This window comes from Peromyscus leucopus, chromosome 18 (genome assembly GCF_004664715.2).
Source record: "Peromyscus leucopus breed LL Stock chromosome 18, UCI_PerLeu_2.1, whole genome shotgun sequence".
Taxonomy (NCBI): domain Eukaryota; kingdom Metazoa; phylum Chordata; class Mammalia; order Rodentia; family Cricetidae; genus Peromyscus; species Peromyscus leucopus.
Window position 1 is genome coordinate 42,900,197 of NC_051078.1, and position 25,428 is coordinate 42,925,624.

Below are 25,428 nucleotides of genomic sequence, written 5' to 3' on the forward strand. Positions count from 1 at the left end.
TACAGGGCGCTCGGCCAGCAATCTCAGAAGAGCCAAAAGAGCAAAGTTGAGTCAGATGAGGGCCAACCATTCTGCGAGCTTCTTCTTTTTTTCTTTTTTTCTTTTTTCTTTCTGGGGACCATCATCTGCAGAAACTTCTACCCACAAACAGCAGCTTTATTTTGGAGGACAGCTCTCATTCTCAGTTCCTCCCAGGTGCAGCCCCAATTTAACCCCCACTGGCCAGTTAAGACACATTTGCAGTTTCAGAACAGTTGCTTACTTACTCGATTTAAAAAAAAAAAAAAAAAAAAAAAAAAAAGTGATGTTGGGCTGTCAAACGCAGAAACAAGCATCTTTTTCTAAAAACAGAAATAAGATCCTGGTATGCCCTATACAAACACAAGCACAGAGGCAAAAAGCCTGTGTCTTAACGCTTCTCTGTGCTTTGTTACATGTAGGTAAATCAGACAGATGTAAATAAGGCATCACACTATGGAAACACCAAACCACAGATTCAAGGTTGGCAAGTCTAATTCCGGAAGTTGTCAAAGGCACTATGACACTGTCCCTGAAAAGCTTGCCTTCAGGAATTTGGATTTTCTTGGCGGAAGCAATGATGGAGCGGGTATGTTAGAGACCGGCACTCGTGCTGGAGGAAAATTTGTTAAAATAAGGCTAAAGAGCGCAGAAAACATTTCGGATTGCACGAGCTGGCTAGGGACTTCCCTCACCAGAAAGAGCGCCTTTGCTGTCTTTCGGAAGGCGGAAAGATGTTTCTACGAAGTTACAAAGCCACGGTCCAGCTATTTGCAAGCACTGCGGCTTTTGCTTTCAAGTATCTGCACATGTCCTTTCCTGTTCTGTGCTAGCCTGGACTTCACCACCGCGCTGTCCAGCTGATTCAGAGGGGCTGTGGGACTGCCAGGTCGTTCCTTGGTATTTATAGGGATGTCAAAGGAAATTCAGTCCTTGGAGTTTCCCTCTGGGTTGGGGAAACCAGCCACCCTCAACTGCAAACAAAACCAGAGAGGTAAGGAGGTAAGGAGATGCCGGCAGCGAAACGCCAGGTGGAGCTGAAGGTTCCAAGAGCCCGGAGTGACGCACAAGAAGGCCGACCTGGAAACCCGCGTGCCACCATCGGCCAAAGGCGGAGCCCAGAATCCAGGGCTGGCCCTCTGACACCCGGCGGCTAGGGCCACGCCGGGCGGCTTTCCAGGTCCGCCTCTGAAAACTGTGTGCATGAGAGTCCTGGAACAAGCATAGATCTAATCTGCAATCAGAACGAGGTGGAAATCCTAAATCACTGAGGACACACTTCCCGCAGACACATGACAGGAGGATGCGCAGAGGCCAAACTACGCCCACTGGCTCAGGAGCCTAGGACTACGATTCCCAGCATCCATAGGCCTAGTGCGTTGCATGCCGGGAAATGTAGTTTCTCACCACCATCCAAACGCACCCGGGAGGGTGTTCAATCCCTTACATATTTCTCTTTTTCCAAAAGCAACGTCGAACAGAAAGGTGACGGGGGTGGTGGAGGGTGTAGTGCTAAAATGGCTCCCAACGTGACCCCCCGTCGTAGACGGGAAAAGAGTAAAAAACGCGTTGTCTTGGCTACCGTTTCCCCTAGTCACGGAGTAAACGTTCTGTCGGGGCCGGAAGTGATTCCCCGGGACCTCGAGGAAAGGACAGACGTGCCCTGCGCTTACGTCCATTGGACGGTTTTCCTCAGAGGCCCAGGCTTCCCAGGCCGAGGGGTGGCCCGGCGTGTGAGGGGCCCGCGGAGCCGTTTGATTGGAGGGAAGCCGCCGGCCAAGCCCAATCGGAAGGAGCCACGCTTCGGGCGTCGGGCACCGCACCTGGACAGTTGCGATTGGTGGGCTGCGGCCCCCCCCGTGCGTCCCCATTGGGTGCAGAGCGTGCGTGGTGAGGCGGGATTGGTGCGTTCGTGTTTCCCGTCCCCCGCCCGCGAGCAGTGGGGGTGAAAAGCAGCCCGACCTGCGCGCGGTTTAGTGGGCGGACCGCGCGGCTGGAGGTGTGAGGACCGGAGACTCGGGGTGGGGGGGCGGCGGCGGCGGCTCCTGCGACCGAAAAGGACTTGCGACTCGCCGTCCGCGCACCATGAGGGTCCTCTGGGTACTAGGCCTCTGCTGCGTCCTGCTGACCTTCGGTGAGTGATCGGGCGGCAGCGGGTGCCCCCCCCCTTCTTCGCGACCGCTTCTCGAACGTTCTGGGGGCGTTGAAGCCTGGGAGGGGGACGCCAGGAGCTGCAGAGGGTACAGGGAGCCTCTCCTTGCTTAGGCCCGGGACTCGGGACATGATGCTTGCCCTGAGACCTCCAGGAAGAGGCGGCTTGGAGCCGGGGCATTTAAATGCCTTGCGGATGGAGCTGGAGCGCTCCCCGAAGTCTCGCTGGCGGGGCGCGGCCTCTCGGACTCTACTCCCGGGGGAGCCTTCTGCGGGCCCCTCCCTAAGGACTTTTGTCAGCAGATCCGACCTTTGGCCACCCCATCCTGAGGACCCCCGGGCCCTGCCCTGCAATTCTTCGGAAGTGCGTTTCTGTTTCCTGACGCGGGGCTTGCAAGCGTGCGGCCTCAGGCCAGCGCCCGATTCCAATGCGCTGCGAGCACAGACCTTGACACGTCTTCCCCTTCGGGCCCGATTTCAGTTCCCCTCTCTAGAAGTTGCAGAAACCCTGTTTGCATTCTGACCTGTGACAACTAAGGCAGGCCCACGTTTTAGCTTAGCGAGTGTAGGCCTCCACACTGTGTGCAACACGTGTGGGTGTCGATGGGGCCTGTATCACTCTTGCCTTGTTTCGAGGGAACGCTGGACACAAGTGATGGCCGCCTGGTCTTCCAGAGTCTACTGGGGGTAGTGAGCATTTCCATTTAAACTTCAGCGCGCTAACTTGGCGTGACATTGATGATTGAAATCAATACATCATTCTCTCACCACCACCACCCCATCTTGTTGAATTTTGTTAACTTTATCTCTAGCCCTGCTTGGTCTTGTTCTTTGTATGAAGGAGAGGAAGCCACAGTGTTTTGAGAGTTTGAACCTTTTTCCTCAGGGTTTGTTAGAGCTGACGATGAAGTCGATGTGGATGGTACAGTAGAAGAGGACCTGGGTAAAAGCAGAGAAGGTTCAAGGACAGACGATGAAGTTGTGCAGAGGTCAGTGGCATTGAAACTGTGCTGATAAAACCTTGAAAGTCTGTGGGACACAGCGGCTGCCTCTCTTCCTTCTCCAGCCTAAGGGAGGGACATCCAGTGCTTAATAACATAGTTGCTAATGATACCAAATAATCAGAAACGTTGAGGAGTACCCAGTTATCTGCACACAGAAGTCTCTGCTAATTCTTAGCTAGGAATGACTAGGGATTGAAGGAGGGTAGTTGAATGAGGTGTTGGGGGTAAGCCTGGCGTCTCAGCATCTAAAAACAAGAGCTGGTAGTGATGCTACAGAACAGACATACAGCTCGTGCTGGGAACTCCAATAACTGACAGATGACTTCAAATTGATTTTCTTCGTTTGTGTGAAGTTAGTAATACAAAAAGAAAACAGAACTTAAGCCAGTAACTTTAACTCTGCAATAGGTGAGTTGGCGGCAGTACTAAAGTGTTAGCTATGAGGACATGCATACATGAGTACTTGATTTTCAGTAGAGGGTAGCTGGGTTTATTTTTCTGGGAATTTTAAGAACTAATTCCAACTGAGTGACAGCCCATTGCTGTGATAAAAATGAGCTGGTATGTTGTTAATGGTAGTTTATAAAGGCTTCCATTTTACCCTTTGACAAGACAGTCTTCAGACCGTCGTCACTCTGTCCTGACTGGAGACTTTTTTAAAAATGAAAACTAAGCAGTTGCTTATCTAATTTGATTTCCCTAGAGAGGAAGAAGCTATTCAGTTGGATGGGTTAAACGCATCACAAATAAGAGAACTTAGAGAAAAATCTGAAAAGTTTGCTTTCCAAGCCGAAGTTAACAGGATGATGAAACTCATCATCAACTCTTTGTATAAAAATAAAGAGGTAAGTGTCACGTGGTTAGGATAGCAGTTTGTATCCCTGTGGTAGTCCTTGTATCCTTTCATAGTAGATTATGAAGATTTAAGTATATAGTAATTGTGAAGTTTAAATACACAATAGGAATGAATAAGAATGGTTACTGGTTGTACTGGGGGCGGAAGAGAGTTGACATTTCCCAGTCCTCTTGCCTTTTAGCTCAGGGTACGGTTATGGCCTGCTGACTGAGGGGTGGTCACACAGACGGAGCTCTCAGGTATAGGGAACTAAAGATGGAGGGCGGGAGAACAGTGTCCCTGTTCTCACCAGTTGGGGTAGCCCTTGTAGTTACCACAGGCTTTTTTATGAAGAGCCACACCTGGCTTTTTATGAAGACAGTGAAGCCATGCTTGTACCTCAAAGAGCTTGTCTTTTCATGTTTCTGAGGAGAAATGAGGAATTTGGCAGAAACAGCAACATCTTCTTGTGCCTGGGGGTTAATCCCGGTGTGTTACTCTGACCTCCTTGTAGATTTTCCTGAGAGAACTGATTTCAAATGCTTCCGATGCTTTAGACAAGATAAGGCTCATCTCACTAACTGATGAGAATGCCCTGGCTGGGAATGAAGAGTTAACGGTCAAGATTAAGGTAAGCTTAACTGAACTCCTTTTTAAAAAGGAGCCTCAGAAGCCAGGCAGTCCATCAGTTGGATACAGTGGGTTATTCTGCTGTGAAAAGTGACTTGCTAGTCACAGTGGGTTTGGTTGGAAGTCCTCAGGCTGCTTGTGGGATAGATCTGACTTGGCCTATTTTTATTAGGTTTATTGAAACACAGTCATACTAGTAACATAAATGCTTTTGTCTACAGTGGCAGTAATCAGTGTGACAGGGTCTTATGGCTCCCCAAACCAAAAATAGATACTACTTGGCCCTTTAGGGAAAGGTAGCCAAGTCCTGGGCTTAAATCATTCCACGGGCTGACTGAGCAGCCATCTGGAATATCTCTGGTTGCCATGGTGCAAAGGGTCGCACATCAATTAAAGGCTCAGCCTGAAAGTTACACTCACAACTCCCACTTGCAACTTCACTGGGCAGAAATAATCACATGGCCAGTGCATGGATGCATGCACAGTCCTACCAGGCTCCTGGAGACAGCCAGGGGTATTTAATGAAAAACATGAATAATCACTGATCACAGGCGGCATTCAGATTTAGTCCTTTTGTGTTCTGTGAAATAGTTTTTCTGGAATTTTATCTTCAAAATGTTTTATTTGGGTTAGTATCTGTTCTTTAACATTCAAACCAGTCTCTTCCTGTTTTTCTGAAATGCACTGCATTTAAAAATACAAAGAGGGCTGGAGAGATGGCTCAGAGGTTAAGAGCACTGACTCTTCTTCCAGAGGACCAGAGTTCAATTCCCATCACCCACATGACAGCTCACACCTGTCTGTAACTCCAGTTTCAAGGGACCCTGACACCCATGGCAAAAGCATCAATGCACATAAAAATAAAATATAGTTTAAAAAAAGGGAGTCACACATTAAAAAAAGAAGAAATTTTTTAAAAAGTAAAAATGCAAATACAAAGAAACATACTTTTAAGGAGTGCTTTTGAAATGCCATCAAGTAGATTACAGAGTAGTATCTATCTAAAGTTGATGTGGCCCGAGCTGGTCATTGCTCCACGTAGAACCTGGCATTTGGCATAATGTAAATAAGGAGACCTAACTCTCTGATTCTTGTCTTGCTTTTAGTGTGATAAAGAGAAGAACCTGCTGCATGTCACAGACACTGGTGTAGGAATGACCAGAGAGGAGCTGGTTAAAAACCTTGGTACCATTGCCAAATCTGGAACAAGTGAATTTTTAAACAAAATGACGGAGGCCCAAGAAGACGGCCAGTCGACTTCTGAACTGATTGGCCAGTTTGGTGTCGGTTTTTATTCTGCCTTCCTTGTAGCAGATAAGGTCATTGTCACGTCCAAACACAACAATGACACCCAGCACATCTGGGAGTCAGACTCCAATGAGTTCTCTGTCATCGCTGACCCCAGAGGAAACACACTAGGTCGGGGGACGACAATCACGTGAGTACAGCTGGTTCTGACACACACCAATATAGAACGAGGTCCTGAGCACGTAGTTCACTTTGGGCCTGACTTCCTTGCCCATTAAATGAAGAAATTGCTGTCCCATTGGAAGGAAGACTTGAGATGTGCAGGGGTCTAGGTACAAAGCGTTATGATTGCTGTTGTACAGAGAGCACAAATAGGAAGTGAGCTCTTCTAGGCGGGTAGCTCTGGGTTTTCCAGAGTAGAGAAGGAGGTTGAGATGTTCAGAGAAGCCTGGAGAAAGGCAGGAAGAAGGAAGGGGTGGTGTGTTCTCAGGTGTAAAGGACTTCTCACACTTGCAGTTGCTGATAGTTTTGGTTCTCTGTTTTTTAAAATAGTCATGATTTGTAATGTGGGGTGAAGAGAATAAATAATCAGAGAATGTGCCAGATATTCATGTACCAAGAGACTGGCAAGATTATCTAGGTAATAACTGTGATAACTATTTTCATCCTGACATTTGACTAGCATGTACTTTAGGACAGTTTACTAGCATAGTGTTGGTTAGGAAAGCAAGTGAGGGCTGGAGAGATGGCTCAGAGGTTAAGAGCACTGCTTGCTCTTCCAAAGGTCCTGAGTTCAATTCCCAGCAACCACATGGTGGTTCACAACCATCTGTAATTAGATCTGGTGCCCTCTTCTGGCCTGCAGGCATATGTGCAGACAGAACACTGTATACATAATAAATAAATAAATCTTTAAAAAAAAAAAAAAAAGGAAAGCAAGTGAAACCATACAACAAGTCTGCTTTCTTTCCTAAGTAAGATTTCCTTTTTTCAAGTCCTACATCACCAGTCACCCATACTCAGGTGAATGCCTGGTAGCGGTTGGGGTTGGGGTTACAATGGGAAATGGATAGATGGAGTCCCGTGCCTTCACAGGGCTCAGGCTCCTTAGAGTATAAAAAACAATTTAGGAGTCACAAGCAAGAAAGGATGCTAAGGGATCCTGCATTTTCAGGAAGAGTTAAAGTCAGACTCGTTGGCACACATCATATTCCCCTCAACACATAAAGGTTCAGTGGGCGAGTTGTGGAGGGGAAAGACTATTGCGGGGCACACATACTCCCTTCTCAACAGTGCAGCATCGTGAAAAGTAGAGACTGACTCTGTGTCTGCCTGGGATTGGCTCCAGGAGCCCCTGGGGACTCCAAAGCCAGTGGATGAAGAGCGGCTTCTATGCATGCATTGTATCTGCATAGAACTTGTGCGCCCTCCCATATTCTAGGTCACCTCTTGGTTACAATTTTAGTGCAGCCACCAGTCACGTGTCTGTCAGGTACTGAGGGTATGACATTGGGGCTGTGGACCCCTGCTCCCCTACTCTTGGTTTTGGGGGTGGGGTGTGGTTGTGCACGTTTGTGGGTGGAAGCCCCTACCTCAGGAACTTTGCCACCCTTTTCCGTTTTGACACAGTTGTGGTGGGGCTTGATGAGGCTAGTCTGGGCGGCCAGCTCCAGGATGCGAGTGCAGCCACTGTGCCCGCTCTCTACATGGGTGCCGGGGGTCAGACTCGGCCTTCAGGCTTGCCCAGCAAGCGCTGTCCTACCATGTTTTTATTTAGGAATACCTAATCCTTGGAGTCTAGAATGACAGTATAAAAGTGAAAGGGACGATGTTTAACTGCTTTCTCACCTTGAGAAATGAAAATTCCCAGCGCACTCAGATTTTTGTTTTCTAATGAAAACACTGTTGTCCACCTGAGGGAATACAGGGAAGTCTCCTTTCCCTTCCCCATGTGTTATGTTGAGCTCACAGCCTTCTGAGGGGGGAGGGCAGTTCTTACTGTGAGTGTCAGGTGTCACACAGAACTGCTGGCTGTCATTACCAGTGTGGGCAAGCTGTGTCTAAACGGCACATTCTCCTTTCAGTCTTGTCTTAAAAGAAGAGGCGTCTGATTACCTTGAATTGGACACAATTAAAAATCTCGTCAGGAAGTATTCTCAGTTCATCAACTTCCCCATCTACGTGTGGAGCAGCAAGGTGAGTCTGGGTAAATGTCATGCGTGACCTTGGTGGACATGAGTGCTGAGCTGGGGTGAGTGTTGTGTGGTTCTTACTGGAGGCCTTTACTTGACAATGGTTGCTGCTCCGTAGACATGGGGATTACACCAGCAAGCTTAACTGTCCTTGTACTCTACTCAACAGACCGAGACCGTCGAGGAGCCCCTGGAGGAAGACGAAGCAGCTAAAGAAGAGAAGGAAGAATCTGACGATGAAGCTGCAGTGGAGGAGGAGGAGGAAGAAAAGAAACCAAAGACCAAGAAAGTGAGCCTGGCTCCTCAGATTTGATGTTAGCGTCTGTGGGAGGGCAGCTTCCAACCGCCAGTGCAGGCTTACAAAGCTTCAGTCTTGAACAAAATTGTCTTTATTTTGAGTGTGTGCGTGCTTTGCTTGCGTATATATTTATGCACCGCTGTGTGTGTGGTACCCATGGAGGCCAGAAGAGGGTGTTGGGGCCTCTGGAACTGGCATTAGAGAGGTTGTGAGCTCCCATGTGGACACTGGGGATCCAGCCTCCACTCAGTGTCACCACTGAGCCATCATCTCCAGGCCTAGAACTTCACTCTGGGGTGTGGATGGGTGTGTGTTGGATGGTTAGTGGACTGTCTGAAGCTGGGTCTCAGCATGTGCCTCTGGCATCCTCCTGCCTCCCCATTGTGGGATAACTATCAAAGGCATCCATTACCATGCATGGCATGAGGCTTCATTTTTAAAAGTTTCTCGTTTTCCAGGTGGCTCTATTATTAAAAACATGGCCTTTGTTTATATGCTGTGTTTTATCCTGGAATGCTTTGAGTAGCAATCCTCTGTAAAAACCTTCTGACTTTTTGTATTAGTTAAGTCTGTCTTCTGTATTCTGAATTTTAAAGTCCTGGAAAGCTTTCTGTATCCTCTCTCTAGCATGTTGTGATCTACTATCAAACATTTCCTTAACTGATTTAGGTAGCAGAGAGACTAGAAGTGTTGCTGAAGATTGTTGAATTTATGATGTTGGCTCCTTTCCTTTTCGTGTTAAGTCCTGGCTGTAAATGCTAAGTGAAAGACTTGCTCTTTGCTGTAATCCCAGCACTTTAGAGGCAGAGGCAAGAGGTTCTTGGTTTGAGACCAATCTGGGCCACGTGGCTGGAACTTACCTCTTTAAAGAAAAGAGAGAGAGAGAGCTGTGCATTGAAAAATGCTTGTTAGTAGGACCCCTATTAGATAGCAAATTATGATCACTTGTAGGTTAACCGTTGAGGACTAAAAGAAACTTACCAGATATCTTAACTTTAGGTTGAAAAAACAGTTTGGGATTGGGAACTTATGAATGATATCAAACCAATATGGCAGAGACCATCCAAAGAAGTAGAAGAGGATGAATACAAAGCTTTCTACAAATCCTTTTCAAAGGTAAATTCTAGGTCAAGAGTTCTTTCCTTTTAAGTTATTAATGAGTTGTACAAAATCATCAGCATATTTGTGGATTTAAATATGATAATGTGGCTGGGAGGTGGTGGCACACGCCTTTAATCCCAGCACTCGGGAGGCAGAGGCAGGCGGATCCCTGTGAGTTCGAGGCCAGCCTGATCTACAGAGTGAGTTCCAGGACAGGCTCCAAAGCTACACAGAGAAACCCTGTCTCGAAAAATAAAAACAACAACAACAACAAAAATATGATAATGTGACTCTAAAGATTGTTCATCCCCATTTTCCCCAATAAGATTATATAAAAAATTTTGTAATAGCCATGTTGTGTCTCTTGCAAGAGCATGGAGGGCAACAATCATATTCTGATTTCACAAGAACCTTGGAGGTTGGTGTCTGGTCAGGAGTCGTCTTAAGAGTAATCATACACAACATGTTTGTTAATGACGCAGTAGAGAACCCAAGAGTTGTTCTAAACACTTAGGACTGAACTGTCATTTTAATAACGCATGTGTATATGAGACGAGTCATCCACGGTCTCACAGGATGGCTGAGAAACACGTTATAGAGACATTAAGAGCCACTTAACGTCGGCGTTGGTTTCCAACATAAAACAGGACGTAAGTTAGTGAGTGGCTTTTAATGTGATCTTGAAAGAGTTCGCTCACAACATCAGACATTGCCATGTATTTAAGATACTACTGAAGCTGTTTCTCGGGGATTTTTGTTTTTCTTTTACTGATCCATTATTTTGACTCCTAAGAATGTAAAACTAGACTTCAGGTTGCTTCTAGTTACTGTTTCCTGAACAAGATCTTGTACAGATCGGCTGTGCTGAAGGACTTGGCATGGCATGAAAGTTAATGTCTTCCCGCTGTCATGTCACCGCCCTCCTGGGGTTAACAGATAGATAGTGGGGTTATCAGCAGTCATCCAAAAACCTTACCGAGTCAGAATCCGGCCTTGCTCTCGGGACCACCTTTCTGTTTTGATTTGGTGAGGGGCCATCTCTGTGAATGCTTGTGGGTGTGATGAAGTGCTAAGCCTTTATACTGCTTTCTCCTGTGATGTGAATAACCCAAGTACTTTCCACAGGAAAGTGATGACCCCATGGCTTATATCCACTTTACTGCAGAAGGGGAAGTCACCTTCAAATCAATTTTATTTGTGCCCACATCTGCTCCTCGTGGTCTGTTTGATGAATATGGATCCAAGAAGAGCGATTATATTAAGGTGGGTGGGTTTTTAAGTATTGTAAACTAAGTTTAAAATTGAAAGGATGATTTCAAAGGTGACTGACTCTGTTTTGGTTCCCATCAGCTGTATGTGCGCCGAGTATTCATCACAGATGACTTCCATGATATGATGCCCAAGTACCTTAATTTTGTCAAAGGTGTTGTAAGTATCTGAAGTGGGGTGCATGGGCACTGGAGTGGGCGGGAGTCGAGCAGTGCTGGGTTTTTTGGTATGGAATTGATTTGATTGCTCAGTGGACGTTTGCTATCTGCAGGTGGATTCAGATGATCTCCCCCTCAATGTTTCCCGTGAGACTCTTCAGCAACATAAACTCCTCAAGGTGAGGACTTGTAGTTGGGTTCCTTGCCCTTTAGTTGGAGTGCGAGGATGTTCTGTGAGAAAGGCAGCTAGATTTTGTGCTTGAGCTGGTCTTTGTCCAAAAGAACTTCTGTCGGCATAACAGTGCTTACCTGTAACCTCAGCAGCTTGAAGGAAAAAGCAGGAAGGTCATGAGGTCCTGCTAGTCATGCCAGGGTTTATTAGCAGTTTGAAGCCACCCTACCTTAACATGAGATCCCGTCTCAAAAAGGGAACTTCTTTCACTCTGGACTGTTGGTTCTCCGAGCTGACACATTGCCCCAACACTTACTACAGTTTCGAACAGAGTTGAAATCAGGGAATGTACACAGCTGCTCTGTGGTCCCCAGTCAAGTGTGTTATCACATGGTCACTTGTGTGTGTGTGTGTGTGTGTGTGTGTGTGTGTGTGTGTGTGTGTGTGTGTGTGTGATCACAGTAAGCCTGCTCTCACGAGTGTCCCAGTGATTAGAAGACGAGGTGGGTTTTGTTTTAAGCATTTGAAAATATCATTTTGTCAAAATATCAAAGTTCTAGAGTACTAGCATAAAAAACACTTGTCGTTAATTCTAACTCGGTGTGAAGGAGTACCCAGTCATTTCCTGTCCCTTGATCAGTGGCAGTAGTGTGGCCATTCTGCTCTTCCAGTGGCTGTTCTGGTCTCTTACACTTGCCAAGGTGTGAGGCGCACTAACTAGATTTCCGTTTTCTTTAGGTGATAAGGAAGAAGCTTGTCCGGAAAACTCTGGACATGATCAAGAAGATCGCCGATGAGAAGTACAATGATACTTTCTGGAAGGAGTTCGGCACCAACATCAAGCTTGGCGTGATTGAAGACCACTCAAACCGCACACGGCTTGCGAAGCTCCTGAGGTTCCAGTCTTCTCACCACGCAACTGACATCACTAGTCTAGACCAGTATGTGGAGAGAATGAAGGAAAAACAGGACAAGATCTACTTCATGGCTGGGTCAAGCAGGAAAGAGGTGAGAGGAAACGCAGCTAGCTCGCCGTGGGTAGCCAGTGCTTGAGAGGAAAGGAGTTCATTGTCACCGGCGTGGTTTGGCAGCCACTAGAGGACACTGACCTCAGGTCCTTGTCTCACACCGGGTTGTTAATGCTGTGGAGACACAGCTGATACACCAAGGCGGACCTGGACGAAACTCTTCCTTTATTTTATAGGCTGAATCTTCTCCGTTTGTTGAGAGGCTGCTGAAAAAGGGCTATGAGGTTATCTACCTCACAGAGCCCGTGGATGAATACTGCATTCAGGCCCTTCCCGAGTTCGATGGGAAGAGGTTCCAGAACGTTGCCAAAGAAGGAGTGAAGTTTGATGAGAGCGAGAAGACGAAGGAAAACCGGGAGGCCACAGAGAAGGAGTTTGAGCCTCTGCTCACCTGGATGAAGGACAAGGCCCTTAAGGACAAGGTACTGGTGGTGGGCAGACCTTAGCGTCCACACCTAAGAATTAGCTCAAACTGATCTACACCTGGTTTCTTTGTAACCACGAGCAGTTGTAGAGAGTGGCGGCACCTGTAGCCTCAGGCACTCAAGACTCACCAGGAAACTGGAGGTGCAGCTCAGGGACACCTTTATCTGCTGTGCTTAAGACCCTGGGTTTAATACGGGGTAGAGTGAGTTTGCACCTTACAGACGTTTCCTGTTGTTCGAATACTGGTTTTACTGAGTTTGTACTGAGTTTTTACAGGTTTAAGTTGAAATGAGTGTCCCTTGAAGGACCCCGAATCTGAATGCCTCTGTCAGTAATCTGAGGGGTGACTGCATTGCTTACCCGCTGAGACTCACTCGTGTCTGATGTTTCCCATCCTAAGATTGAAAAGGCCGTGGTATCGCAGCGTCTCACAGAGTCTCCCTGTGCTCTTGTGGCCAGCCAGTATGGATGGTCTGGCAACATGGAGAGGATTATGAAGGCACAGGCATACCAGACGGGCAAGGACATCTCCACAAAGTAAGTGACTGGGATGTCCCACCAAGGCGCCAGCTCTCGTTCTTTTATGTGCAAATGTCAGGTTTTTTGATCTGCTACATGTATCATCCTTATTTTCCTTATTTTTACTTTAGATTAAATTAAGAACATTGTCCACAAGTTGGGCAGTGGTAGCACACGCTTTTAATCCCAGCACTGGTCTACAGGGCGAGTTCTATCCAGGACATCCACAGCTACACAGAGAAACCCTGGGGGGGGGGGTGTCCACATTACATCATAACTCACCAGTGTTTTTTGGTCTGGTTTTTGAGACAGGGTTTCTCTGTGACAGCCCTGGTTGTCCTGGAACTCACTTTGTAGACCAAACTGGCCTGGAATTCGCAGAGATCCACTATGCTAGGTTCTCTGAGTTTAACTATCAGTGTCAGAAAAGTTACTTACTGTCCATTCAGCACTTGCTGTGTTTACACTATGGTGGCTCTTGTCTTTGTGACCATCAGACTAATAAAGTTACACCCTAAGCGGATGTGTGATTAAACCCTCTGGACTTGGATTTATAGAAAAAGTTGAAGTAAAATACTAATGAGCATGAGAATGTACAGAACACACTGCAAAGTTTTAATTGGTGTTAAATTAAAAAGTGAGTTTAGGGACCCCACTGGAGAAGGAATCATGGAGGTGACGAACTTAAGCAGGACCTATCACTGTATGACTCGGTTAAGGTATTAGGGATGAGCAAGACATTAAACCAGGTAATTAACCCAGAATTGCGAGTCATCATTAAATAGTTCCTTTTCTTTCTTTTTTTTTACCCTTACCATGGCCACTCTCCTGTTAAAGGAAGCAATAATTTTTTTCTCTAACTAAAGCTAGGCATGTTGACTCTAAAACTGATCTTAACTGATGCTCATTTTGTCCCTCAACAGTTACTATGCCAGTCAGAAGAAAACATTTGAAATTAATCCCAGACATCCACTGATCAGAGACATGCTTCGGCGGGTTAAGGTGAGCGATGCTACAGCTGCTCTCCTGTCTGTTTAATTTGGATGCTCTGTAGCTTGTAAACTAATATTAATCAAATGTGCCTTCTATCAGGAGGATGAAGAGGACAAGACTGTCCTGGATCTTGCTGTCGTTTTGTTTGAAACAGCAACACTCCGGTCAGGGTATCTTCTACCAGACACCAAGGCCTACGGAGACAGAATAGAAAGAATGCTTCGCCTCAGTTTAAACATTGACCCTGAAGCACAGGTTTGTACCCTGGGCTCTTCCACAAGTGTTAGGAACAATTGTCTCCCAATTAAGGGATACTGCTTTAGAAGTTTGTTTAGTTTTTACTCTTTTTTTTTAAAGATTTATTTATTATGTATACAGTGTTCTGTCTGCACATATGCCTGCAGGCCAGAAGAGGGCGCCAGGACTCATTACAGATGGTTGTGAGCCACCATGTGGGGGCTGGGAATTGAACTCAGTCTGTGCTCTTAACCTCTGAGCATCTCTCCAGCCCCTAGTTTTTACTCTTAGAAGTAACTTGCTCCATGTCTGAACCCCTAGAGTGACCTTTGAAATGAAGGAGAAATCCCTGTCTTCCTTTCTGATAGTTTCCCGGCTTTACTACAGTTCTTATTAAAACACCCATTAGCATCTTAAACATTTTGAGAGCAAAATGAAAATAGACGGAAGGCATTTACCAGGTTCGTGGATGTCACCGTTAGGTGGAAGAAGAGCCGGAAGAAGAGCCAGAAGACACAACAGAAGACACGGAACAAGACGAAGAGGAAGAGGTGGATGCAGGCACAGAAGAAGAAGAGGAGGAAGAAGAAACAGCAAAGGTCTGAGGGAGTGTGGGGCCGACTGAGTTCTTCCCAGATGGGGCTGCGTGAGGCTAGTCACACAGGAGTCAACCCAGAGAAGTGGGCATCTGATACCAAGCTCAGAAGCTGGAGGAAATGTTTCATTCCTTTATTTTATCCAACATTCACAAGATCTTTTTAAGCACATTGATCCCCATCCCCACCCCTGTGCTGCTCACTGTGTGCAAACACTCGGGATGGAGCGGGGATGGGATAGGGTCTTTCTAAAGTGTTCATTATTTAGACATAGGCATTGATCTTGGTGGGTTCTGAATTATTTTGCCAGTAAGCAACTACAAACAAAATAACAGAGCAGTTTAAATGTGAGCTTTTCCATAAGGCAGGGTTAGTGGCTGGATTGTAAATGTCTTCTGATGTTTGTTTTCACAGGAATCTACAGCAGAAAAGGATGAATTGTAATTATCTTCTCACCACGGATCCTGTGTGGAGAGGGAATGTGAAATTTTAAAGTCCTTTCTTTTCAGAGAGACTTGTTCTGGATGCTCCCCCAAGCCACCACCTCCCCTGCACTGTAAAATGTTGGGATTATGGGTCACAGGAAGAAGTGTTTTTTTTTTAGTTGAGTTTGTTTTGTTTGGATTTTTTTTTAACATTCCTCATGAATGTAAATTTGTACTATTTAACTGACTATTGGTGTAAAATCTTGTCATGTGTATAAAAATAAAAAAGGTCCCAAATACCTGCTGACTGTTTTCATAACACAGCAGGATGACTTTCTTCTTCCTGCCTGTTAGGTTCTTTAGAAAAAGAATAGCTGGTTTGTTAGGTCGGGTGGTTTGTGTTTTTCAGGTCATCTTTCTTACTGAACAAGTTGACATACATGCAAATAACTCCCCTTCCAGGGATCAGAACATAAACTTTGAGTGTGGGCTAAACTTGGTGACAACCTTCTGGAGTACGCACAGGAGCGGGAAACTGAATGTCACTCTTCAGAGGTCATGAAAACCTTAGACTGAGCAGTCCTCACAGGCGAGAGGAAGGTGACTGGAAACATAGGGGAGGCCATTAAACAGGTGGTGGGGGTCAAGTAAGACACAGTGAGGGCCACGGGGTAATTAGAAGTAACTTGCCAGGCGGTGGTGGCGCACGCCTTTAATCCCTGACAGAGCCAGGCAGATCTCCGAGTTCGAGGCCAGCCTGGGCTACCAAGTGAGTTCCAGGAAAGGCACAAAGCTACACAGAGAAACCCTGTCTCGAAAAACCAAAAAAAAAAAAAAATTAGAAGTAACTTGCCAGTGGTTTCTGTTTTGAAACATGCTCTCACAGCTATGTAATCCCAGCTGGCCTAGAACTCCGCTTGCCTCCAGAGTGCTAGGATTAAAGGTATGCATACCATGATGTTAGCTGAGCATGGTGGTGCACTTGGGAGACAGGAGTATCTCTGAGTTCAAAGCCAGCAAGACATAGCCAGTGCCAGGAAGAAATAGACCCTGTCAAAAATTAAAAAATTGCTGTGCAGGAGTGTTTTGCTTTGCCTTGCATGTGTGTGTGTGTGTGCCTAGTGCCCATGGAGGCAAGGCGGGCAGATCTTGAATTCAAGGTCAGCCCAATCTACAAGGACCAGCAAGGTTACATAGTGAGACCCTGTATCAAAGAGAAAAAACTCAGCTTCGGAGCCCCAGTCTGCTCATTAGGGTGGGCTTAAAAGATGTCGTCTGGGGCTGGAGAAATGACTGCAGACAACAGAAGACCTATGTTGAGTTCCCAGAACCCACCTGGTGGCTCAAAACCGTTTAAACTCAAGTTCCACGCTATCAGACACCTGCCCTCCATGGGCAATGCACACGTGTCCACATATTCATATAACTTGTGTAAATTAACCTTAAGGGGCTGGAGAGAGAGTCAACAGTTAAGAGTAGTACCCAGGGGACCCAGGTTCAGTCCTCAGTACCCAAATGACCTCTCCTGGCTTCTGAGGGAACTAGGCATGCACACAGCACACAAAAACGCAGTCAGTGCATTCATACATAAAAGTCTAAAACACAGGCCCATTGTATAAATTACTTTTTATTCTACATTTACACATTGGGCAAAATCTTGAAACAAGTTCACTTCCTGCAGCTGATGTAGGAAACTGGGTGGCAAGAGATGTGCTGTCACAGTTCTGAGGGACCAAAGTAGAGTCCAGGGTGAGCAGAGCCTTGTTCTGTGACTGCAGAATCCTTTCCTAAAGTACTTGTGTTATTGGCTCGAGGTCCCGACACTCCAGTCCCAGCCTTTCCACACAATGCCCTCCCTGCCTGCCTTCTCATGGCATTAAGACTGGTCCCGTGCATCAGGTCCACCCTGTGGCCCGTCCTACAGTCACAGACACTGAGGGTTGAGGTCAACATTTTTTAGGGACGAATTTCAACTCAGCATATTCATTTAAGTTTTTATGCCATTTTTTAACATAAATGAAGAAATGCCCGTTTTAATTTGCTTTCTCGAATTTGGGGGATGAAAGCACCTTAACAAGCTAAGTTGTTAATGCTGCAATTCCATTAGGCACACAATTCCAAAGAACTTCCAACTTTAAATATTTTATACAGTTTAGTGCAAATATTACTTCTCAATGTTTAGCATTATCACTGACTTATTGTATGTAATTTATAACGACATTATAATCAAGCTCTTTCAGAGAAATAAGAATCAAAATGGCAGGAAACATTGCAAATACTCAGTCTCATGTGATACTGAAGAGAAACATCTTCCCAGTCAAATCAAGAAGCTGAAACTTAGGCGGCGCTTAAGAGGCGCTGGACCAAGTGTGTGGTCATTTATATCTGTGACTCCACCATTTGGGAGTCGGAGACAGGACTGTCTTGAGTTTGAGGTCAGCCTGGGCTACACAGCAAGAGCCTGTTAGAGAGGCCAGCCTGATCTCCACAGTGAGCTCCAGGTGAGCCAAGGATGAATAGTGAGACTTTAAAAAATTCTGACCGAATCATAATACAAGTTCAACTTTATCAGTTCCTACCAATCAGCATTTGTCTTTGGATTTTGATTAGACGTTTTAAGAAGTCGTTTTACCCAATATATGTAAAAATATATATGTAAAATATTATTCACAGAATTCTTGGCGGAGCTGTATTTTGAAGTTTCTACTGCTGTGAAACTTGAGGTTTGTGGTGTCTCTCTTTCAGTCCCAAAAGCTCTGTTTTGAGTTCTCCAGGCTTTGGTGGAATTTCAGGTATTGTCTACAAAAACAAAAACAAGTCAAAAAACAGTTGCTACCACATCTGAGACAACAGGTCAATGAGATCTAAAAAGCTGGAGAAAGAACAAAAAGCCTTGTGCATGCTACTCAACACCATCACCATTATGAGGACCCCTGGTTGATTTAAATTTCTTGCTGCCTGTATATTCACGTTTAAATCATCTAGATGTCTTAAGTCCACAGGGATAAATCCAATTGACTCACAATTTCAATGAGAATTTCAACACTTGGAAATTGATTCCTGCACTATTTGCTGGCTCTCTACCATGCACCAGGCCCAGAAGATAACTAATGGTGGTTATTGTATTCAAAAGATATGAAGTGACCATCACGTGACATGCATAAAGCAATGAGCAACATCCACAATTCTGCCTTTGAAGGAGGCAGAAAGAAATGCATGTGATGTGCAGCATGTGTATGGCTGAGTTTGATTCCCAGACCACACACACACAATACACACACACACACACACACACACACACACACACACACACACACACACAAATACAATGGTTTTCAGTACGGTATCATCGAAACTATGAGTCTATCACAATAAAATTTTAGAATCTTTCACTGCTCCCAAATAAACTCCTATCTTGTTCCCATATGATTCCCCCCACTTTGGTCCACAGATATTGGCCCATCATGTATCATGTAGTCTTTTGTGACTCGATCATTTCACTTAGCAGGTTTTCATGGATCACTGAATGTTATTCCCCTACATAGATGGCACTATGTTTTATACAGGTATTCATTAGATATCTGCATTGTTCCCACCTATGAACATGTACAAGGTCAAACAAATTAGTATGACGACGTATGTCTTGGTGTTTGGGTAGGAACCTAGAATGGGAATTGCTGGAACATAACACTGAGGAACTTCCAGACTGGGTCTCAACACAACTGCACAGTTTTATAGTCCCCCTGGTAGTGCCTGAGGGTCCCAACTTCTCCCTGTCCTTGACAACTGTTTTATTATGGCATCAGTGGTTCTGATTGCATTTCTCTGGTGGCTAATGATAATGAGCATCTTTTCACAGGCTTCCTGGCTGAGATGACTTCTGACCACAGGTATGAAGGAAGATGAAGAAGCCATGCTGCAGGTATCTAGGAGTGTTTCGGCTGATGGGATCTCAAGGGCAGAGCACCTGAGGCATGACTGTGCCTTCATGTTCAAGGAAAAGCATTGTTACATCTGATACAATGTGCAAGAGGTTCGACGGCTAGTTGGTGGGCAGTGGAGGGGACAGAAATGCTCCACTGGCCGTCACTTTGGGGAGAGTTTTGAGAAGAACATGACCTGAGTCAAGGGTAAAAAGACGTGATGGAAGCTGTTGAGAAGAGACCAGGAAAAGCAAGAGTGGAAGGCAGAAGACGGTCAGGAAGCCACTGTCTTAAGTGAGGAAGGAGCTAACTGATGGTGGCCTGAACAGGGTGGACACAACAGTGGCTGGAGAAGTGGGCAGGATGTGGATGTGTCTTCCAGATTCACCCAATGGGATCTGTTGAGGCGTGCAGTGAGAGGAATAGGTTGACTCCGGGACTTCAGTCTAAATAACTAAAAGAACACAGCTGTCGCTTCTGCTGTCCCTCATGAGGGGTGCTGGACAACTGAAACAAAGCATCCTTAACAGTTCTCCCAAGTCGGCATTGAGTGCCAACCCCGGGCAGCCACTATGGTCTCTTCTGTGCTCTTCCCCTAAACCTTTTAGTTATTGTAACAGTGGTGGCTGGAATAATTCCAAAAGACTAGGTAGGCACAGGACATAAATTCCTTACATACTAGGAGCACACCCAGCATCCGACAGCAGGCAGCCACCTTGGCCCGTAAGTCTATCAGTAAAGATGCCTGCTGCCAATGCTACCACCCAGCCAGACTGAGGTGGCCCAGGACCGTCGGTACGCCCATTTTTGAGACTGTACTTTTGTGTTGTTTTCTCCCAAAGTACAGGTGGCTGCTGGTAACGGGCCTTGTACATCTCCAATAGCAATGAGATGAATCAAGTCAACCTCACAGGATCAAATTCTAGGCATTGTTTCCTTGGTATAGAGCTGCTGGTAACTATTCCTGCAGAAGACAGCCACAGAGCTGCATTTCCGTGGAGAGCTCTTGCTACTTTCTGTCTCCACTAAGTTTCTTGGCACTTCACTGTGTGTCCCCCGCCCCTCCGACAGGGTTTCTCTGTGTAGCCCCTGCTGTCCTGGAACTCACTCTGTAGACCAGGCTGGCTCACACTGTAACTCTAAATGTCAGGAGGGACTGAGCGAACGGACAGACAGAATGCTGGGGTGCAGCTGCGAGGAGGGCGCGCGCCCCGCAGCACTCACCAGGTCAGGCTGGTAGTACCAGTGCACCACCTGGGCCCCGGCGCACATGGCCAGGAGGCTGGAGGACAGCATTTTCAGGTAGGCGGACCAGGGCACGCCCCCGGGCATGGTGGAGAGCTGGCGGGGAAGGAGAGGGCACGGCGTTAGAGGTGGGTGGCTTGTAGACGGCCCGCCAGCTCAGGCACGCGGGGTGCAACGCCGCCCTCGGGCACACGCGCAACTTCCTCCTCCTCCGCGGTGCCCAGCGAGCGGCGCAGCCAGCGACGACCTGGCAGGTGGGAGGTGGGCCCGGTGGTTCCTCGCCCCTTCAGCCTCTCGGGGAGCAGCTGCAGCCCCTCGCTCCCGCCCCGCGACCCCGCGAGCGGAAGACGGTACCGGGGAGTGCACGAGCGCAGGACGAGCCGGAGCGGACCGCCAGGGGGCCGGACCCAAGGTGCAGGGGGCCGGCGCCGCGCCGGAGCGGAAAGCCAGGGCAACGCGCGCGCAGGCGCATTCGTGTGTTCCTGGCGGAAGTGAGGTGTTAGGTTATTTTTTTTTTTCCGCTTTTGCTCTGTCCTGACCGTTTCCACTCACTCCTTAGCCAGCCTGCGCCTGGTCGCTGTCCCCAACCTGCCGTTTGCCGTCCCTGGCCATTGTGATGTTTACGGAATTGTTTTTCCTTTCACACAAAGGAAAGGGCACACACACACACCCCGTGGTTAGGAGGAGGCGGGGTTTGGCAGCTGAACTCTTAGGTGCTCCTTCCTGAGGTCACGCTCTAGGACAGTTTCGCAACTTGTGGGTCGAGACCCCTTCGGGCCCACCTTAGGGTGCCGTATCTGATCTTCTGCATATCAGATGCTCACATGACAGTTCATAACTGTAGCAAAATTACAGATCCGAAGTAGCAGTGAACTTTGGGGGTGGGGGGTTTCGAGACCACTGTTAGCATCTCGGGCATCTGCACTGGCCTGCCCAGCGGCTGCAGCCCGCTCAACCACAACACAGTATGAGGAATTATGTTAAAGGGTCATAGCATCAGGAAGTCCGAGGACCACTGCTCTAGAAAGAGGCTCAAAGGTTTATTCTCCAGGATCCAGAGGGTCTTTGGTGCTCTGCAGAGAGCCACGCCCAAACACCATGCCTCTGAAACACGGTGTTACCGAAAAGAGACAGCCAATCTAAATCTGTGAGTGTTTTTAAAGATGTGGATTCATCTTTTGTTAAGCACACTTCAAGAATTAATTCTCAAGTATTAAGGTAGCATTGTATAACATCAAGCTTGAGAACATTTTTACAACTTTGGGCCTGAAAATGGCTGAACGGGTGAGGAGGTTTGTTGCTAAACCTGATCCAATTTTGCTCCCAGGGCCCTACAGGGTGGAAGCAGAGAGCCAACTTTATGAATTGTTCTCTTCACACACACACACACACACACACACACACACACACACACACACACACACACACTTTTCGTGGTAGTTTTAAGGCCCTGTACTGGATCAGGACACCCCAAGATTAAGTTCTCAGCACCACAAAGGTTTCTTTGACCCGGAGGGACAGAAGGCTGAGAATAAGAAACAAAGACAGGAGACAGACGATGAGGAAGAAAGCGGAAATGAACGGGGGAGATGGCGGAGGGATATTTGTGGGGGAGGGAGAAGGACAACACGGGCTGGCTGACTACAAAGGGCTGCCTCTCGATAGGCAAATGGAAGTTTATAAAGCTAAAAGGGGAAACCCAGTGTTAGGATGAGTGGGTTTGTTTTGATTGGGCATGTTAATTAGGTGAGCCAAAAGGGGGTTTGATTGCTGGACATCAACACTTTGGCAGCTGGACTTTGGTAGTAGTCTCGGGAGAAGGAAGTGGCCAAATAAGGGAGTAGACCTTGGTGGCTAGCTTTAGGAATGTAATCTATAGGTTTTTAGCAAGGCAGAGGGGATGGGGGAAGGGCAGGGGCTGCCAGAGCCATGTTTGCTGTGCTCAGGTTGGCTAGTCCCTTTAGTAGAAAAAAAAAAATTTTTTTTTTTTTTTTTTTTTTTAGTTTTAACTTCATGGTAGTATATTTGACATAATAATCTCACAAAGTATGCACAATTTTATGTGTTTTGTCATGTGTACGTTCCTAAAATCATTCCCACAACTGAAGTAATCAACATTATGCCCAAGTTGTTTTGTGTGTGTTCATGTGTGTACATGTACAATTTAGAGGTCAGAGGATGACTTCAGGGGCATCAAACCTCAGGCACTGTCCATTCCTCTCCTTTTCCTTTCCTTTCTTATCTAGACTGGGTCTCTCATTGACCTGGAGTTCCCAAAGGAGGATGGGATAGCTGGCCAGTAAACCCAAGAGATCTGCCTGTCTCGGCTTCCCTAGAGCTGGGATTATAGCCGAGACTAATCCGTGACCTTCAGGTTCCATTCTCAAAAACAAATAGGTAAAGTAAGTGTGCAGTTTTGAATAGGAATGGCCCCCAAAGACTCCTGTGATTGAATGCTTGGCCATAGGGAGTGTCACCATTAGGAGATGTGGCCTTGTTGGAAGAGGTGTGTCTCTGGGTGTGGGTTTTGAAGTTTCATTCTATTCCTGCTGCCTGCCTATCCAGATGTAGAACTCTCAGCTACCTCTCCAGCACCAGGTCTGCCTGTGTGCCACCAAGCTTCCCACCAAGATGATAATGGATTAAACCTCTAAACTGTAAACCAGCTCCAATTGAAAGTTTCCTTATAGGAGTTGCTGTGGTCATGGTGTCTCTTCACAGTAATAAAATCCTAACTAAGACAGTGTAAATAAAAATAAGACACAGAGCTACTGAGAAGTTACTTGATGTCAGCCTCTTGACTTCCACACACATCCACACGGGGACATGCACACCCAAACAAACACATGTATACAAAACACAAGCAAAATGCATCATAATAGCTCAAGCTGGCCTTGAACTTACAGTGATCTCCTGCCTCATCCTCTCAACTGCTAAGATTATAAGTATGTGCCACCATCCCCTGCTCTGGATCATAGACTTTCATTGCTTATGTTTCCTTCCCATATTTTTTTAGATTTATTTAATTTTATGTATATGAATGTTTTGCCTGCACATATATATGTGCACCCTGTGCATGCTTGTGCAGAGGTCAGAAAAGGGTGTTGAACTCTGGAACTGGAGTTACCGATGGCTGGGAACCATCTGTATGCTGGGAACCAAATCCCAATCCTCTGCAAGAACAACATGTGCTTTTTGAAAAATAACTTATTTATTTTTATTTTATGTGCATTGGTGTATTGTCTGCATGTATATTTGTGTGAGGGTGTTGGATCTTGGAGTTACAGACAGTTGTAAGCTGTCATGTGGGTGCTGGGAATTGAACCTGGGTCCTCTAGAAGAGCAGTCAGTGCTCGTAACCACTGAGCCATCTCTCTAGCTCCCAACATGTGCATTTAACTGCTAAACCAATCCTCCAGCTCAACCTACCCATTTGTTTATCAGAATGTTTCTTTAAAAGTGTGGAATTGTTCTTTATTTTGTATACAAGCCTTTTATGACATACACTCTGCAAATATCCTCTTCCAATCTGTGTGTTGTAGAATATTATTTTAAGGTGTGTTACTTTTGTTTATGTTGCATTTGTTTAACTCTGTGAAGCTGTGTTACTGTGCCTGTCTAAAACACCTAATGGTCTAATAAAGAACTGAATGGCCAATAGCAGGGCAGGAGAAAGGATAGATGGGGCTGTCAGGCAGAGAGAATTAATAGAAGGAGAAATCTGGAGGAGAGAAGGAAGGATTCAGAGAAGGAGGAAGACCCAGGGGGCCAGCCACCCAGCTACACAGCAAGCCATGGAGTAAGAAATAATGAAAGGTATACAGAAACAAAGAAAGGTAAAAACATAAAAGCAAAAGCTAGACAGGATAATTTAAGTAAAGCTGGCAAGAAACAAGCCAAGCTAAGGTCGAACATTTACAATTACTCCGTGTGTAATTTATTTGGGAGCTGGGTGGTGGGCCCCCCAAAAGAGCAAAGGCCAACCAACATCTATGTTTTGTCCTTTCCTTAATAAACATAATGAGAAGTTTTTTTTTTTCTTTTTTTTTTGGTTTTCCGAGACAGGGTTTCTCTGTGTAGCTTTGCGCCTTTCCTGGAGCTCACTTGGTAGCCCAGGCTGGCCTCGAACTCACAGAGATCCGCCTGGCTCTGCCTCCCGAGCGCTGGGATTAAAGGTGTGCGCCACCACCGCCTGGCGAGAAGTTTTTAATTTTAAATAAATTCCAAATTTTATTAAACTCCCCACCCCCTTTTGAGACAAGGTCCCTCTATGTAATCCTGCCTACGTAGAAACAGAAATTCGATATGCAGACCAGCTGGCCTCAAAGTCACAGAGATCCCCTGCCTCTGCCTCCCTAGTACTGAGATTAAAAGTGTGTGCCACCATACCCACACTTTTTGAAAACTGATTTTTTTTATTTTTAATTATAAGCATATAAGGTATGTGCATGTGAGCACAGTTGCCTGTGGGATCCAGAAGTTTGGAGCTAGAGGTGGTTGTTGTCAGGGTCCTGGGAAAGTCCCACAAAAGACCACCATCCACATATGCAAATCAATAAGAGCATTTATTATTCCAGCATGCTGGGGCCATCCATCCCACACAAAGACAGGATGGTGAAGACCTTGAGAGAGACATGTGAGCTCCTTTTAAGCATAGCCAAGAGGAGGTCCTAAGGTAGTTAGGTCACTTTAGATATGATTGGCTCAAGCAGGTGGCAATCATATCAGTATGTTCTAATTGGCCAGGGCTAGTTAAAGGCTGGTCAGGGTACAGTTTTCCATTTTGAGGCAGGCTGGAAAAGTCCTTGAGCTGCTGTGGAGGCTGGCTGACCTAGCACTTGCTGACTGTGGGGCTGGCTCAGTGGCCCAGGTTTGGTAGGTCCTATCTCCCTTGTCCCTGTTGTCTGGGGCACCAGTGATTAATTGCCCTTTGTTTGTGGATCTTCATCAGAAACTGCCT

At 46.4% G+C, this 25,428-nt stretch overlaps 2 protein-coding genes across 2 annotated transcripts; one reads left to right on the plus strand and one right to left on the minus strand.

Annotated features, from left to right (window-relative positions):
* The first annotated feature begins 1,999 nt into the window (after nucleotides 1–1,999).
* Hsp90b1 (heat shock protein 90 beta family member 1) lies at nucleotides 2,000–15,599 on the plus strand. Its single transcript, XM_028880288.1, has 18 exons — nucleotides 2,000–2,152; nucleotides 3,056–3,158; nucleotides 3,877–4,018; nucleotides 4,523–4,639; nucleotides 5,745–6,076; nucleotides 7,971–8,082; nucleotides 8,248–8,367; nucleotides 9,376–9,492; nucleotides 10,603–10,740; nucleotides 10,828–10,905; nucleotides 11,018–11,083; nucleotides 11,815–12,084; nucleotides 12,281–12,526; nucleotides 12,931–13,067; nucleotides 13,973–14,051; nucleotides 14,142–14,297; nucleotides 14,762–14,878; nucleotides 15,290–15,599. The coding sequence occupies exons 1-18, from the start codon at nucleotides 2,104–2,106 to the stop codon at nucleotides 15,317–15,319; spliced, it is 2,409 nt and encodes an 802-aa protein (XP_028736121.1). The 5' UTR covers nucleotides 2,000–2,103; the 3' UTR covers nucleotides 15,320–15,599.
* Nucleotides 15,600–16,909: 1,310 nt separating this feature from the next.
* Nucleotides 16,910–20,930, minus strand: C18H12orf73 (chromosome 18 C12orf73 homolog). Its single transcript, XM_028880287.2, has 3 exons — nucleotides 20,823–20,930; nucleotides 20,448–20,564; nucleotides 16,910–18,099 (listed from the first exon to the last, which is right to left on the minus strand). The coding sequence occupies exons 2-3, from the start codon at nucleotides 20,553–20,555 to the stop codon at nucleotides 18,004–18,006; spliced, it is 204 nt and encodes a 67-aa protein (XP_028736120.1). The 5' UTR covers nucleotides 20,556–20,564; nucleotides 20,823–20,930; the 3' UTR covers nucleotides 16,910–18,003.
* Nucleotides 20,931–25,428: the final 4,498 nt, after the last annotated feature.